The sequence below is a fragment of the Sapajus apella genome, unplaced genomic scaffold (genome assembly GCF_009761245.1).
Source record: "Sapajus apella isolate SASKATOON/1434 unplaced genomic scaffold, GSC_monkey_1.0 scaffold150, whole genome shotgun sequence".
Taxonomy (NCBI): domain Eukaryota; kingdom Metazoa; phylum Chordata; class Mammalia; order Primates; family Cebidae; genus Sapajus; species Sapajus apella.
The window spans coordinates 1,153,578-1,167,443 of NW_022437090.1; the positions used below are offsets into that span (position 1 = coordinate 1,153,578).

General features: G+C 41.8%; 1 protein-coding gene across 1 annotated transcript in view; it reads right to left on the reverse strand.

Annotated features, from left to right (window-relative positions):
• Nucleotides 1–13,866, reverse strand: part of FBXO16 (F-box protein 16) — a 70,264-nt gene that overhangs the window by 36,655 nt on the left and 19,743 nt on the right. The window contains exon 4 of the mRNA XM_032265422.1: nucleotides 6,114–6,320. Within this exon, the coding sequence (XP_032121313.1) occupies nucleotides 6,114–6,320 (207 nt within the window). The remainder of the gene's footprint in view (nucleotides 1–6,113; nucleotides 6,321–13,866) is intronic.

The following is a 13,866-nucleotide window of genomic DNA, read 5'->3' on the forward strand; positions in this document are numbered from 1 at the left end:
GACGGCGAAAGGCATGTCTCACATGGTGGCAGGCAAGAAAGAATGAGAGCCAAGCCAAAGGGGAAACCATTTATAAAACCATCAGATCTTGTGAGACTGATTCACTACCATGCGAACAGCATGGGGGAAACCGCTCGCGTGATTCAATTATCTCCCACTGGGTCCCTCTCACAACACATAGGAATTAAGGGAGCTACAATTCAAGATGAGACTTGTGTGGGGACACAGCCAAACCACATCATCTCCATTCTTTCAGTTTCATCAAATATAAATTTTATAAATGGAATATAATCACTGACCCTACATGGTGTATAAAGCCTTCAGGATTCTATAAAGCATAAAGCATTTATTCTGTACATACCAGTTCCATAAAGTTATGGCCAATCTCACCCATCCAGCAAATGGCAGACGTGACCCTACTATACATAGCAATATTTATAACTTACCCAAGAGTTTGAATAAGTCTTGCCAGAAACTAGGATCAAGTTTACATACAAAGCTGAGACTAGGGATTCAGTCTCTTAGTTGAAAGAGTTGCAAAGATGACATACAATCTTCAAGCCCAAATTTCACCCTTAGAAAACTGGCCTCTTTTTCAAGATTAATTAAATAATTAATAATTTTTTAATGTTCCCTCACCCCCAAGACGAGAACACTCTGTAAGGGCCCTTGCTATCCACACACCCATTTTTCTATCCCTCTCTGCCTCCCTCCTTCTACCCACCATTTATTGAGTTCCTACTATGTTTAGTATTGTTTTATGTGCAGAAGATGAGATGTCGAGGAGGGAGTAGGCACAATTAGAAGAAATCATAGATTCAGGAAAGGTGAGGGAAGGAGGAAAAAGTTTAGAGGATTTGATAGAACCCTGCAGACAGCAACAGAAATCACATTTAGTTTGTTCGACCCCGAAATGAAACAATACCAACCTTCATTTCCATATGGTAAATTTACTCAGAGTTCATTGGAGAGACGGAGGTTTTGGAAAGAGAAGGGGGAGAAAAGTCTCTCAATTCTCATTCCTTTTCTCCTCTTCTTTAGATCATGTTTTGATCTGAGTACTTAAGTTGTTTTCCTTCCCAAAAACAAAGATTTTGGGTTTTTTTTGTGGCTTTGTTTGTTTAAAGGTAGAGAGGAATGAAGACAATTGAAAGGTAAGTAGGAGCTTTCATATGTACAAGCCACAATTCCTCTACAAGCTTTCATCTTTCACCAGGCTGGAGTGCAGTGGCGCAGTCTCAGCTCACTGCAATCTCCGCCTCTCGGGATCAAGCAATTCTCCTTCCTCAGCCTCCCAAGTAGCTGGGACTACAGGTGTGCACCACCACGCCCTGTTAACTTTTGTATTTTTAGTAGAGACGGCATTTCACCATATTGGCCAGGTTGGTCTCGAACTCCTGACTTTGTGGTCTACCCACCACGGCTTCCCAAGGTGCCAGGATTACAGGCATCAGCCACCACCGCACCCGGCCCCTTCCATCTTTTTAAAACAGCAATGACTTTATATGGTTTACTTTAAATCTAGCTGAAAAATGGTGGTCTGCGTCTTCCCCACAGTCCGTAGTGAGAGGCAAATATGACTTATAGTGCATACAGATGATAGAATCAGCTATTTCAAATAACATTGCCCTCTAATAATAACGTTATCCTTATGGAAAGTGAAAAATTCCGAGAAGTTTAACTCATAGCCCCATTAATCAGAGATGACTATTATTGATAACCTGGTAGAGTTTTTTCCCTTTCAGTCTTTATTTGAAGTATATATAGAAAAAAATTGAGAAACTCTATATACAACTTAAAAATCTTTCTTCATTTTAAATATCATAGCATCTCTCTTCTTACAAAGCATGTTTACTAATGGTAGCATAAAAATGCACCATATATGGCTGTATGATACCCTATTACTGGACATCCAGATTGCTATGCTCTTTTAAAAAATCATTTCAAGCAGAGCGTGGTGGCTCATGCCTGTAATTCCAGAACTCTGGGAGGCCGAGGTGGGCAGATCACTTGAGGTCAGGAGTTTGAAACCAGACTGGCCAACATGAGGAAACCCCATCTCTACTAAAAATACAAAAATTAGCCAGGTGTGGTGGCACGCGCCTGTAATCCCAGCTACTTGAGGCTGAGGCACAAGAATTGCTCAAACCCAGGAGGTGGAGGTTGCAGTGAGCCGAGATTGTGCCACTGAACTCCAGCCTGGGCAATAGAGCAAGAATCTGTCTCAAAAAAAGATTCATTTTTGGAATAGATATGTACATATTAATACCAAATTCAAAGAAACAAAGAAAGTCTTTCTCCTATCGCTAACTCCAGACCCCCATTCTTCTCCTTGGATGAGACCACTCTTAACTCTTACCAGTTTCTGGTACATCATTCCAGAAACATTCTAGGCATATAGTAACAAATATGTATATATGTGTGTGTGTGTGTGTATATATATATATATATAATTTTGTTTTGAGACAGGGTCTCACCCTGTTTGTTGCTCAGGCTGAAGTGCAGAGGCGCAATCATAGCTTACTGCAGCCTTCAATCCCCTAGGTTCAAGCAATCCTCCTGCCTTAGCCTCTCAAGTAGCAGGGACTCCAGGCGCTGCATACCACCATACCTGGCTAATTTTTTTTTTTTTTTTTTTTTTTTTCGAGACAGGATCTCACTTTGTCACCCAGGCTAGAGTGCAGTGGCATGATCTCGGCTCACTGCAGCTTCGATCTTCCAGATTCACGCAACCCTCCTGCCTCAGCCCCCCAAGTAGCTTGGACTGCAGGTGCACACCACCATGCTGGGCTAATTTTTGTATTTATAATAGAGATGAGTTTTGCCATATTGGCCAGGCTCATCTCAAACTCCTGACCTCAAGTGATCCGCCTACCTCGGCCTCCTAAAATTCCAGGATTACAGGTGTGAGCCACCTTCACGCCTGTCCAACCTGGCTAATTTTTAACTTTCTGTAGAGACAGGGTCTTGCTGTCTTGCCCAGGCTAGGGTGCTGTGCTGCAATCTTGGCTCACTGCAGCTTTAACCTTGTGGGCTCCAGCAATCCTCCCACCTCAGCCTCCCGAGTAGTTGGGACTATGGGCATGTGCCATCACACCTGGCTAATTTTTTGTAGATATGGAGGCCTCGCCATAATGCCCAGGCTAGCCTCAAATTCTTGGCCTCAAGTGACCTGCCTGCCTTGGCCTCTCCGAGTGCTGGGATTACAGGCAAGCCACTGTGCCTAGCCTTTTTTCTTTTCATAATGGTAGGACAGTTCTACACTTCTACTTTTTTCTTTTTTAACCGATGCCTTATCTTGGAGATAGTCGCAATTGATTTACCCAGTGTCTCCTGGAAGACATTTTCTTTGTTTCCAACCTGTTGCCAGGACAGACAATGCTGCAATATTCTTACACAGGTATGGCTTTTACCATGTTGCAGGATACCCATCAGACAAATTCCAAGAATTGGAACTGCTAGGGCAAAGGGAATTTTTATTTGAAATTTTAACACTACCCAATGGTTCTCCATGGTGGTTACATCAATTTCTCTACCAGCAATATATGAAAGTTCTTGTTTCCCCACAGCCTCACCAATATAGAATATTCTCATTTAAAACAAATCTCAATCTGAGTCATGAAAGATGGCATGCCATAATGAGGCTAAGCATCTTACAGATTTTAGAGACATCTGCCTTTCTTTTTCTGTAGATTACTTGTTCATTTCCTTTGCTCATTTTTCTGCTGGGTGGTTGGTCTTTTTTTTTTTTCTTAATATAGATTTATAAGAGTTCTTTAAAAAATAAAGAAATTAGCCCTTTACATGCAATAATTTTTTTCCCTGCTTATTGTTCGGATTTATTTATGGTGTTCTGTTCCATGAAGAATATATATATATATTTTTTTTTTGAGATGGAGTTTCGCTCTTGTTACCCAGGCTGGAGTGCAATGGCGCAATCTTGGCTCACCGCAACCTCCGCCTCCTGGGTTCAGGCAATTCTCCTGTCTCAGCCTCCTGAGTAGCTGGGATTACAGGCACGCACCACCATGCCCAGCTAATTTTTTGTATTTTCAGTAGAGATGAGTTTTCACCGTGTTGACCAGGATGGTCTCGATCTCTTGACCTCGTGATCCACCCGCCTCGGCCTCCCAAAGTGCTGGGATTACAGGTTTGAGCCACCGCACCCGGCCTACCATGAAGAATATTTTAATTTTTATAGTCACAATTTCAAAATCTGTTTTCTTCATTCTTGCTCATAATACATAAAATGAAGCAAGCAAGATTTTAAATTGTGTATTTTCTTTTAAGTCTTCGGGATATCATGGAATATTCACAAAGGCTTCCTTTCCTGTTTTCTTTGAGGTCTTTAATGGCTTCCTTTGGTTTCATCTGTCTTTTATCCTACTGAAATTTTTTTCCCAGAGAGTTGCTCAGTTATCCCTACACCGTTTATTGAATAATACATTTTTTTTGAGGCACAGTCTCACTCTGTTGCCCAGGCTGTAGTGCAGTGGCACAGTCACAGCTCACTGAAGCCTCTACCTTCTGGGTTCAAGTAATCCTCCTACTTCAGCCTCCCAAGTAGATGGGACCACAAGCACACATCAGCACCATCGAATTTTAACATTCTTTTGTAAAGACAAGGTCTCCCTATGTTGCCCAGACTACCCTTGAACTTCTAGGCTCAGGCAATCCTCCCACCTTGGTCTCCCAAAGTGCTGGGATTACAGGTGTGAGCCACCACACCCAGACCTACCTTTCCTCCTGCATTCATTTTCTTCATTTTAAAAATTAAAGTTAACATGTCACACCTATACGAATGCACACTGGCAGGTAATCTCTGGTCTTGCCAGACTCTATGAAAAGACTCGAAAGAATGACTGCCAGTTTTATATCTTAAATAATTTAACTTCACTTTAATACAGAATGGAATTACTTGTAAAAGAAAAAAATAATAACAATCAACGACTTTTCTAAGGCCTCTGTGAGCACACCCGTACACTCATCTCTTTTAATCTCGCTCTCTTTTGCACATATCTCATTAGGCACCTATTTTTTTAAATTTCTTTTTTTGTTTCATTAGGCACTTATTTGGAGCTTTTTTATTCATGAATGACCTGAGCTCTACAATTAAGGACCTTATTGCAGCTGAATGCAGGGCAGTGTAAGTCCGTCCTGCTGAGGAACCATTTCTTTTTTTTTTTTTTTTTTTTTTTTTTTTGAGACAGAGTTTCACTCTTGTTACCCAGGCTGGAGTGCAATGGCGCAATCTCGGCTCACCGCAGCCTCTGCCTCCTGGGTTCAGGCAATTCTCCTGCCTCAACCTCCTGAGTAGCTGGGATTACAGGCACGTGCCACCACGCCCAGCTGATTTTTTGTATTTTTAGTAGAGATGGGGTTTCACTGTGTTGACCAGGATGGTCTCGATCTCTTGACCTTGTGATCCACCCGCCTCGGCCTCCCAAAGTGCTGGGATTACAGGCGTGAGCCACCGCGCCCGGCCCTAACCATTTCTTACGTGTGTATGTATTTCCCAGCCAGCTAATACTTCTTTGTTGGACACTAATGTGGCTTATACTTTTTTCCCCATGAGTTCTAAATAGAGTAGGACACAAAGATGATGGAGGTTCATTCAAACTGTACAAACAAACTGATCATCTCATCTCTTTCTTAGTTTTGTGTGTATATGTGTGTGTTTGTATTTGTCCGTGTGTTTGTATTTGTGTATGTGTATGTATGTTTATCTGTGTGTTTATGTGTGTCTGTGTATGTGTATATGTGTGTGTTTATGTGTATACACATGTTTGTGCGTATGTGTATATGTGTATGTTTGTGTGTGTAGATGTGTCTATGTGTTTGTGTGTGCATGTGTTTGTATGTGTATATGTGTATAGATGTATATATGTGTGCATGTTTGTGTGCTTGTGTATATTTGTGTATGTATATATGTGTGTGTTTGTGTGTATGTGTATATGTGTATTTGTGTGTGTATTTGTTTGTATGTATGCATGTATTGTGTTTGTGTGTGCGTATTTGTGTGCATATGTGTGTGTTTCCCTTTAACTTCTTCGAGTTTCAAGTCTCCTAAGGCTGTCCTCACAAAACACCACACGCCCCTTCCTCGCCTTTACCTGTGCACAACGACAAAGGCTCCGGGGGTCCAGGAAAGAAAAGATGTATAAAGATAACACCCTTGGAAGCTTGGTAGTAAAGTCCAGGGCTTCTGCTGGAATTTTCTCCTGAAGCTTTCGACAGCAGAACTTTTGCTGGGACAGCGAGCAGCGCTCCAACAGGCCCGTGAGGATTCTTCTTCTTTGAGAGTCTGTCCACTTGTCAAACTGAAAACACACAACAAAACAAAATGTAAAAATCTCCAGGTTTAGTCTGATCGCAGATTCATTACGAGTGAGAGATGAGAATGCTATGGGAAGCGAGTTTAGTGGTTTATTTCTGGTGCAAATCGAGTATTCATTTTCCTCATCAGCAAACTCCGTGCTTTGCCATCTTTCTGTCTTCTCTCACATGTATATGGGAGCATGTGCATGACCTAAGTGTACACACAGAAGTGCGTGTGACCTCAAAACTTGCAGTCACTGGCCGGGCACAGTGGCTCATGCCTGTAATCTCAGTACTTTGGGAGGCTGAGGCGGGTGGATCACTTGGGTCAGGAGTTTGAGACCAGCCTGAGCAACATGGTGAAACCTCGTCTCTACTAAAAATACAAAAATTAGCTGGGTGTGGTGGCACACACCTGTAATCCCACCTACTCAGGAGGTTGAGGCAGGAGAATTGCTTGAACCTGGGAGGTGGAGGCTGCAGTGAGCTGAGATCGTGCTACTGCTCTTTAGCCTGGGTGACAGAGCGAGACTCCATCTCAAAAAAAAAAAAAAACCTGCAGTCACCCATGTAACTTGGGAGACGGCCATATTCATAAACTAAGAATATATCTGCTTATAAAAGACAATTCCGAAAGAAAACAATACACAGCTCCTCCCCCCACAAATAGTTTCTACATTATCCCATCAGTGCTTAAAACAGCAGGACCTGAAACAAACCCTGTATTCACAATCGGATAAAGTATCACATGCAAATATCCCTCAGAAGGAAAGTGTATCAGGGTAAATTCTCACTAGTGTGTAAATGACTGACACGATGGGAGAGGGTGTGCTGATAAAGGAGGACTTGAAGAGAGGACGTAAATGCCAAAGGAAGTCACGGTACGGGCAACAATTGGCGACTTCACAATTTTCCTCGGAGATCCCCTGAACACCACCCAAAATCAGGGAATGACCAAGGATGAGCAGCTTGGGACCAGCCAAAACCAAAAGAAAGGAAGGGCAGAACACCTGCCATCTCAGTGAGCCACTTTACTGGAAGTCTACATCTCTCTTTTCTTCCCTGGCCCACTGGGGAAGAGAAAATAGGGAAGTTTGAGCTGGTTGTATTTTTGTATATGATTGCATTTCACATACAGATATTCAGTACAGTTATTATAACAGATTTTTTTTTTTTTTTTTAGCTTTGTCACCCAGGCTAGAGTGCAGTGGTGTGATCTCGGCTCACTGAAACCTCCGCCTTCTGGTTCAAGTGATTCTCCTGCCTCAACCTCCTCAGTAGGTGGAATTACAGGTGAGCGCCATCATGCCCGGCTAATTTTTGTGTTTTTAGTAGAGACAGGGTTTCACCATGTTGGCCAGGCTGGTCTCAAACTCCTGACCTTGTGATCCGCCTTCTTGGCCTCCCAATGTGCTGGGATGACAGGCGTGAGCCACCACACCTGGCTATAAACAGAATTTTATAATGACTTTTAGTTGTAATCATAAAATACACTGACTACCTAAAAAGGCATATAAAGCAAAAATTTATTTTATGCAAGCCTTAAAACAAGTTAACTCCATTACAGTTATACAATGTATTTGTAAATTTTATTTGATGGTTTTTTTCTTTTTGGCTTCTCAAGGGTCAATCTGATATTTTTTAAATTAGTAGTGTTAACAAACAAAATTTCAACAAATTGCGTTTAAGGATCTAATTGGCTTTTATTAGTGATTCGTGAATCAGGTAGCATCCCATCGAAAGAACAGATAACAGCTGAGCAGAGGAGGTTGGTCGGCTTCAGGGGCAGAAAAGGATTGAAGAAAGCAGGAAAAAGTCCTGGTGTGGTGGCTCATGCCTGTAATCTCAGCACTTTGGGAGACAGAGGCAGGAGAATCCCTTGAGCCCAGGAATTCAAAACCAGCCTGAGCAACACCCCATGTGTACAAAAAAATAAAAAGTTAGCTGGCCATGGTGGTGTACGCCTGTGGTCCCAGCTACTTGGGAGGCTGAGGTGGGAGAACTGTTTGAGCCCATGTGGTGGAGGCTACAGTGAGCCGTGGTCACGCTGTTGCACTGCAGCCTGGCCAACAGAGAGAGACTCTGCTTCAAGAAAAAAAAAAAAAAAAAAAAAGCAGAAATAAGGAACAAAAAATGGATACTGGTTATTTCAGAATTATTTTCCTTATAAGATTAAAAAAGAGGGAACTTTGCAATGCTGGCTCAGATAAACTGGGCCCTTCTGATTGGCTGCTCTGAATCTCCTGTTTAGGGGGTTTTGGGTTCTGTTTTTCATTTTTAATTTAAATTGGCCCTTTATAAAGTTCCGTTTGATTATGTGGGAATGCCTCTATTCTGGTTTGGTTTGGTCTGTTGGGGCCTGGTATAGGAGCTCAGTCCAAAACAATGGCTCTCCATACATTTTAACAGTAGAGGCACGGTGGCTCGCGCCTGTAATCCCAGCACTTTGGGAGCCCGAGGGAGTGGATCACCTGAGGTCAGGAGTTCGAGACCAGCCTGACCAACATGGCAAAACCCCATCTCTACTAAAAATAAAAAATTAGCCAGGTGTGGTGGTACATGCCTATAATCCCAGTTACTCGGGAGGCTAAGGCAGGAGAATTGCTTGAATCCAGGAGGTGGAGGTTGCAGTGAGCCAAGATCGCACCATTGCACTACAGCCTGGGCAACACGAGCAAAAACTCCGTCTAAAAAAAAAAAAAAAAAAAATTTAACAGTAGCAATATTTCCTAATTAAAACTATCCACTATCATAGATTTATTCAATGATCCACAAATCTCACTTTGGAGACTGTCATTCCAGTGGGAAGGAGGAGAACTCTAAAATGAAATCAAAACCAAAAAATTTTAACTGTAAAGACCACAGGAATACAACTGATTCATGTGTGAGTTTCCCTGATTTCTCTTTGCTCTATTTCTACACAATCCATATCTCCAACCCCCATACAAGGAGACTTGTTTCCCAGCTCTTTCGGATGGGTTTCTTTGGAAAATGAGGAAAAAGAAACCAGGCCAGAATGGCTAAGGCCAGGGGAACTGGGCCTAGAAACTGAATTGATCTATAAAACAAAGACTCAAAAGGAAAGAGAGAGGAGAGAGAGGAAGAACAGCTGGAAGGTTGCCCTGACGGGGACTCGACGGGCTCCCAGAGACGATGGTAGCCCCTGCAGCAGTCAGTGTGGGAGAACTGGGGAGCACAGGAACATTGGAGGAATATGGCTAGGAGTTTTGAACTGGATCTCTTGTGATTTTTCTTTGGATTGGAATTCGTTTTATGTATTTTTTATTTCATTTTGTTTTTTTAGAGACAGGGTCTTGCCCTGTCACCCAGTTAGGAGTACAGTGGTGCAATCCTAGCTCACTACAGCCTCAATCTCCTGAGCCCAGGGGATCCTCCCACGTCAGCCTCCTAAGTAGCTGGGACTACAGGCACGTGCCACCACATCCGCCTGGAATTCATTCCAAAATTACGTTTGGGCAGTGCTAGGTGAGTCTGGTGGGGCTGAGCTACATGAGACCCAGGATGATTAAGGTTACAAAAAAAGGCTGGGCGCGGTGGCTCAAGCCTGTAATCCCAGCACTTTGGGAGGCCGAGGCGGGTGGATCACGAGGTCACAAGATCGAGACCATCCTGGTCAACACAGTGAAACCCCATCTCTACTAAAACTACAAAAAATTAGCTGGGCATGGTGGCGCGTGCCTGTAATCCCGGCTACTCAGGAGGCTGAGGCAGGAGAATTGCCTGAACCCAGGAGGCGGAGGTTGCGGTGAGCCGAGATCGCGCCATTGCACTCCAGCCTGGGTAACAAGAGCGAAACTCCGTCTCAAAAAAAAAAAATAAATAAAATAAAATAAATAAAAAATAAAGGTTACAAAAAAATTTTCATAAGATATTATGACTGCCACAAAATCAGAGATAACTCAAAATGTCTAATAGTAGGGCATCAGCTAAACCATAATATATCCACATGATAGGGGAAAGCAGGACATTATGGGTTGATGGTGGTTTTGGAATAAGACAACTTGGTGTCTCACTCCCCATATTCTATGAGTTCTTTTACTCATCAGAAATATGTCAGCCTCAATTTCCTCATTTACACATGAAAAACAATTACATCTACATTGTAGGGTGGTTGAGAGGATTAAGTACAATAATATATGTATAAAATTCCTAATAGAGTGCATGACTCATTGTAGACACGGCAGCTGCTATTAGAAAACGCCATAGTGATGTTAAAAATAATATGTATGTGGGTTAAGTCACTACAAAAAAAGATATGCGCATAAAATTACCATGTTTGTACATTGACAAGGATGGAAAGGGCATTTAGAATAAATGAGGTTAGCTCATCTACTTTCCCGCTGCCCACAAGAGAACCAGCTCAGGTTGCAGAATGAGTAATTTAAGATGAATATAAAAGAACATTAGGATTATAAAATACTGAAGAAATCTAGAAAAGACAACATTAAAACACTGTCTCTAGAGATTAAAAAGATAATTACATTGGTTCCTCATTTATTTCTCTGATTACAATGGTCAGAGGTAATTTGTTTGGCTTTGATAGGTGTTCTTTGCCTCAAGGGATTTTCCTTTCTAATTGTGTTTGTTTAGGCTAATAGAAAACTAATTTACATTCCTTGAACTCCTACCAACTGAAGACGATTGGGAGATGACTCAGAAGACTGCTGAATGGTAGGGGAAAATCCCTTTAGGATTTGGAAGGTGCTAGAAATAATCCAAAAAGTAGATAATCCATGGAAGAGTTAACTGTAATAGAAATTCAGTTCTCTCCCACAGCTCTTGTGTCACCTCTCAAGCAAAAATACCCCTAACCAAGTAGCCAGGGACCTCATGTATGAGATTGGGGGACAGTCAGGACCATTATTCTCCTATTCTAGCATTGCGCATGGTACCCTGCTTCACGATTCATTCCTGAAGGATGTCTTTTTATAAGGCTTTCTTGACTCAATATAGCTGTGCCCATCCTATTTTTAGAGTAGTTGTTACAAGGATTCTTGCTGCCGTTTCAGGAAGTGAGAAGGTTGCTGAAGCGATCAGGTTCCACCCACCTCACACCGAATGGCAAAAAGTGGGTGGGAGGGGGATACAGAGGGAGGCTTGCTTCTGTCGGCTTATTGGTTATATGATCTCTTCTGGCTGAGTTTCTGAGTCCTATTATCAAAAATTTAATTTCACAAAGTGTAAATATGTTTTTGTCTTAAAAGTTTCAAACAGGGCTGGGCGAGGTGGCTCACGCCTGTAGTCCCAGCACTTTGGGAGGCCAAGGCGGAAGGACTGCCTGAGCCCAGCAGTTCAAGACCAAGACTAGCCTGGGCAACACAGCGAGACCCTGTCTTTAAAAAAAAGCTGGCATATGCCCGTAGTCCCAGCTACTTAGGAAGCTGAGCTGATGGAAGTTGGGTGCGCCCAGGAGATGGAAGTTGCAGTGAACCAAGATCACACCACTGCACTCAACTCTTGGCTACTCTGTCTCCAAAAAAACAACAGAAAAAGAAGTTTCAAACAGGCACCAATGGAATAAAAAATGAAAAGCTTCTTTAACAACTGCTCCCCATCAAATCTCACTTCATCTCCCACAGATAACTATCGTTCAGAAGTTTGATGTTCATGCATTTCCTTTTTCTCAAATTAAAAAAAAAAAAATTGTTTTTGGAGACAAGGTCTTACTATGTTGCCCAGGCTGGAGTGCAGTAGCTATTCACAGGCATGATCGTAGCGCACAATAGCGTCAAGCTCCTGGGCTCAAGCAATTCTCCTGCTTTAGTCTCTGGATTAGTTGGGACTTGAGGTATGTACTGCCATGCCTGGGAGATGTTCATGCATTTCTGTACATTCACACACACACATCTCCATCAACTTGGAAGCAGTGAAATAAATTACAGTATACTCATCCCAGGGAATACTATGTAGCAGTTTAAAAAATAAACAAAATGTAGCCACACAGGATGAATATGATGTTTTCTATTTACTCAATTTACTATGGATACCATTACTACTGATACCTTTCCAATAGGAAGAAAGAAACAGAAGAAAGAGAAGCAGTATCTTGGAACATGCTTTTTCATGTCTTTTCATGTTCTGAATGAATATTTCTCTAGTATATATAAATAGAGGCTCAAAGAGTCCATGCATTTAAAATTTTAATAGATTATGTCAAATTATCTTTAAAAGGTCTTTGCCATTTTACATTCCCTCCAAGTGACTTTATTTTTTTTTATTTGTATTTGTATTTTTATTTTTTTAAAGACGGGGTTTCACCATGTTGGTCAGGCTGGTCCTGAACTCCCAACCTCAGGTGATCTGCCCGCCTTGGTCTCCAGAGTGCTTGGATTACAGGCGTGAGCCACCATGCCCGGCCTCCAAGTGACCTTAAAAGTATCTTCCTGCTTCCCAGTGAATTCTTCCTTACAGGGGATATTATCCAGCTCTTCCATTTTTGCCATATTAGGCAAGGAAGAGAGGGGAGAGAGGCTTGGGAATTTCATTTTTTCATTTGTATTTCTCTGATTTTGGTGAAATTGAGTATATTTTATATGCTTACTGTTCATTTTAAAAATATTCCTTATTCTTATATTAGCCCATTATTCTGCAGGGATATTTGTATTTTTCTTACGGACTTATAGGAACTCTTTATATATCCTAGATAGTAATCATTTTTCTATCATGCAATTTGCAAAATAGTTTTCCTTGTTTCTCTTTTGAATTCTAACTCTGATTATGGCTGTTTCCAGCAAGTTAAAAGTGATGCCACCTACTTTATTAAGATATGTTATTATATTATCATTTCTATTAGCAACAGAGCAGAAGCGGAGAGAAAAATCGAAGATTCTTTCTCTTTTCACTTCTCCTGTGGTGTTTTCTCTCAGTTTGGGAGGCAATCGCCTTTATTTATTTATTTACTTGTGATGCAGTTTCTCTCTTGTTACCCAGGCTGAAGTGCAATGGCGCAATCTTGGCTCACTGCAACCTCCGGCTCCCGGGTTCAAGCACTTCTCTTGCCTAAGACTCCTGGGTAGCTGGGATTACAGGTGCACTACCATGCCCAGCTAATTTTTGTATTTTTAGTAGAGACAGAGTTTCACCACTTTGGCCAGGCTGGTCTCAAACTCCTGACCTCGGGTGATCCACCTGCCTTGGCTTCCCAAAGTGCTGGGATTACAGACGTGAGTCACCGCGCCTGGCCGCAATCGCCTTTTCTAACAGGGATTGAAGGGCAGAAAATATTTGAAAGAAAAGGGATTAAGTAGTAGCATGAAACAGCAAAGTAGAAGAGCTTTTTCATTTCTCTTAATTGTTTTATTTGTGTTGTACAGAACATTAGACAGAACCATGTGCAAATGAACAAAACTGCCAAATTCTATGGCCAAATATAAAAATACTTCCAGACTCTCACTGAACATAGTTCACATTACATTGTATCTCTCACTGTCTAGATTTTTTTTTAAATGACTTCACTTCTAATACTAGATTAAACTTTAAAGCTAAGACAGTACTTGATGCTTACAGTGAAAATCCCAAGTAATGCTA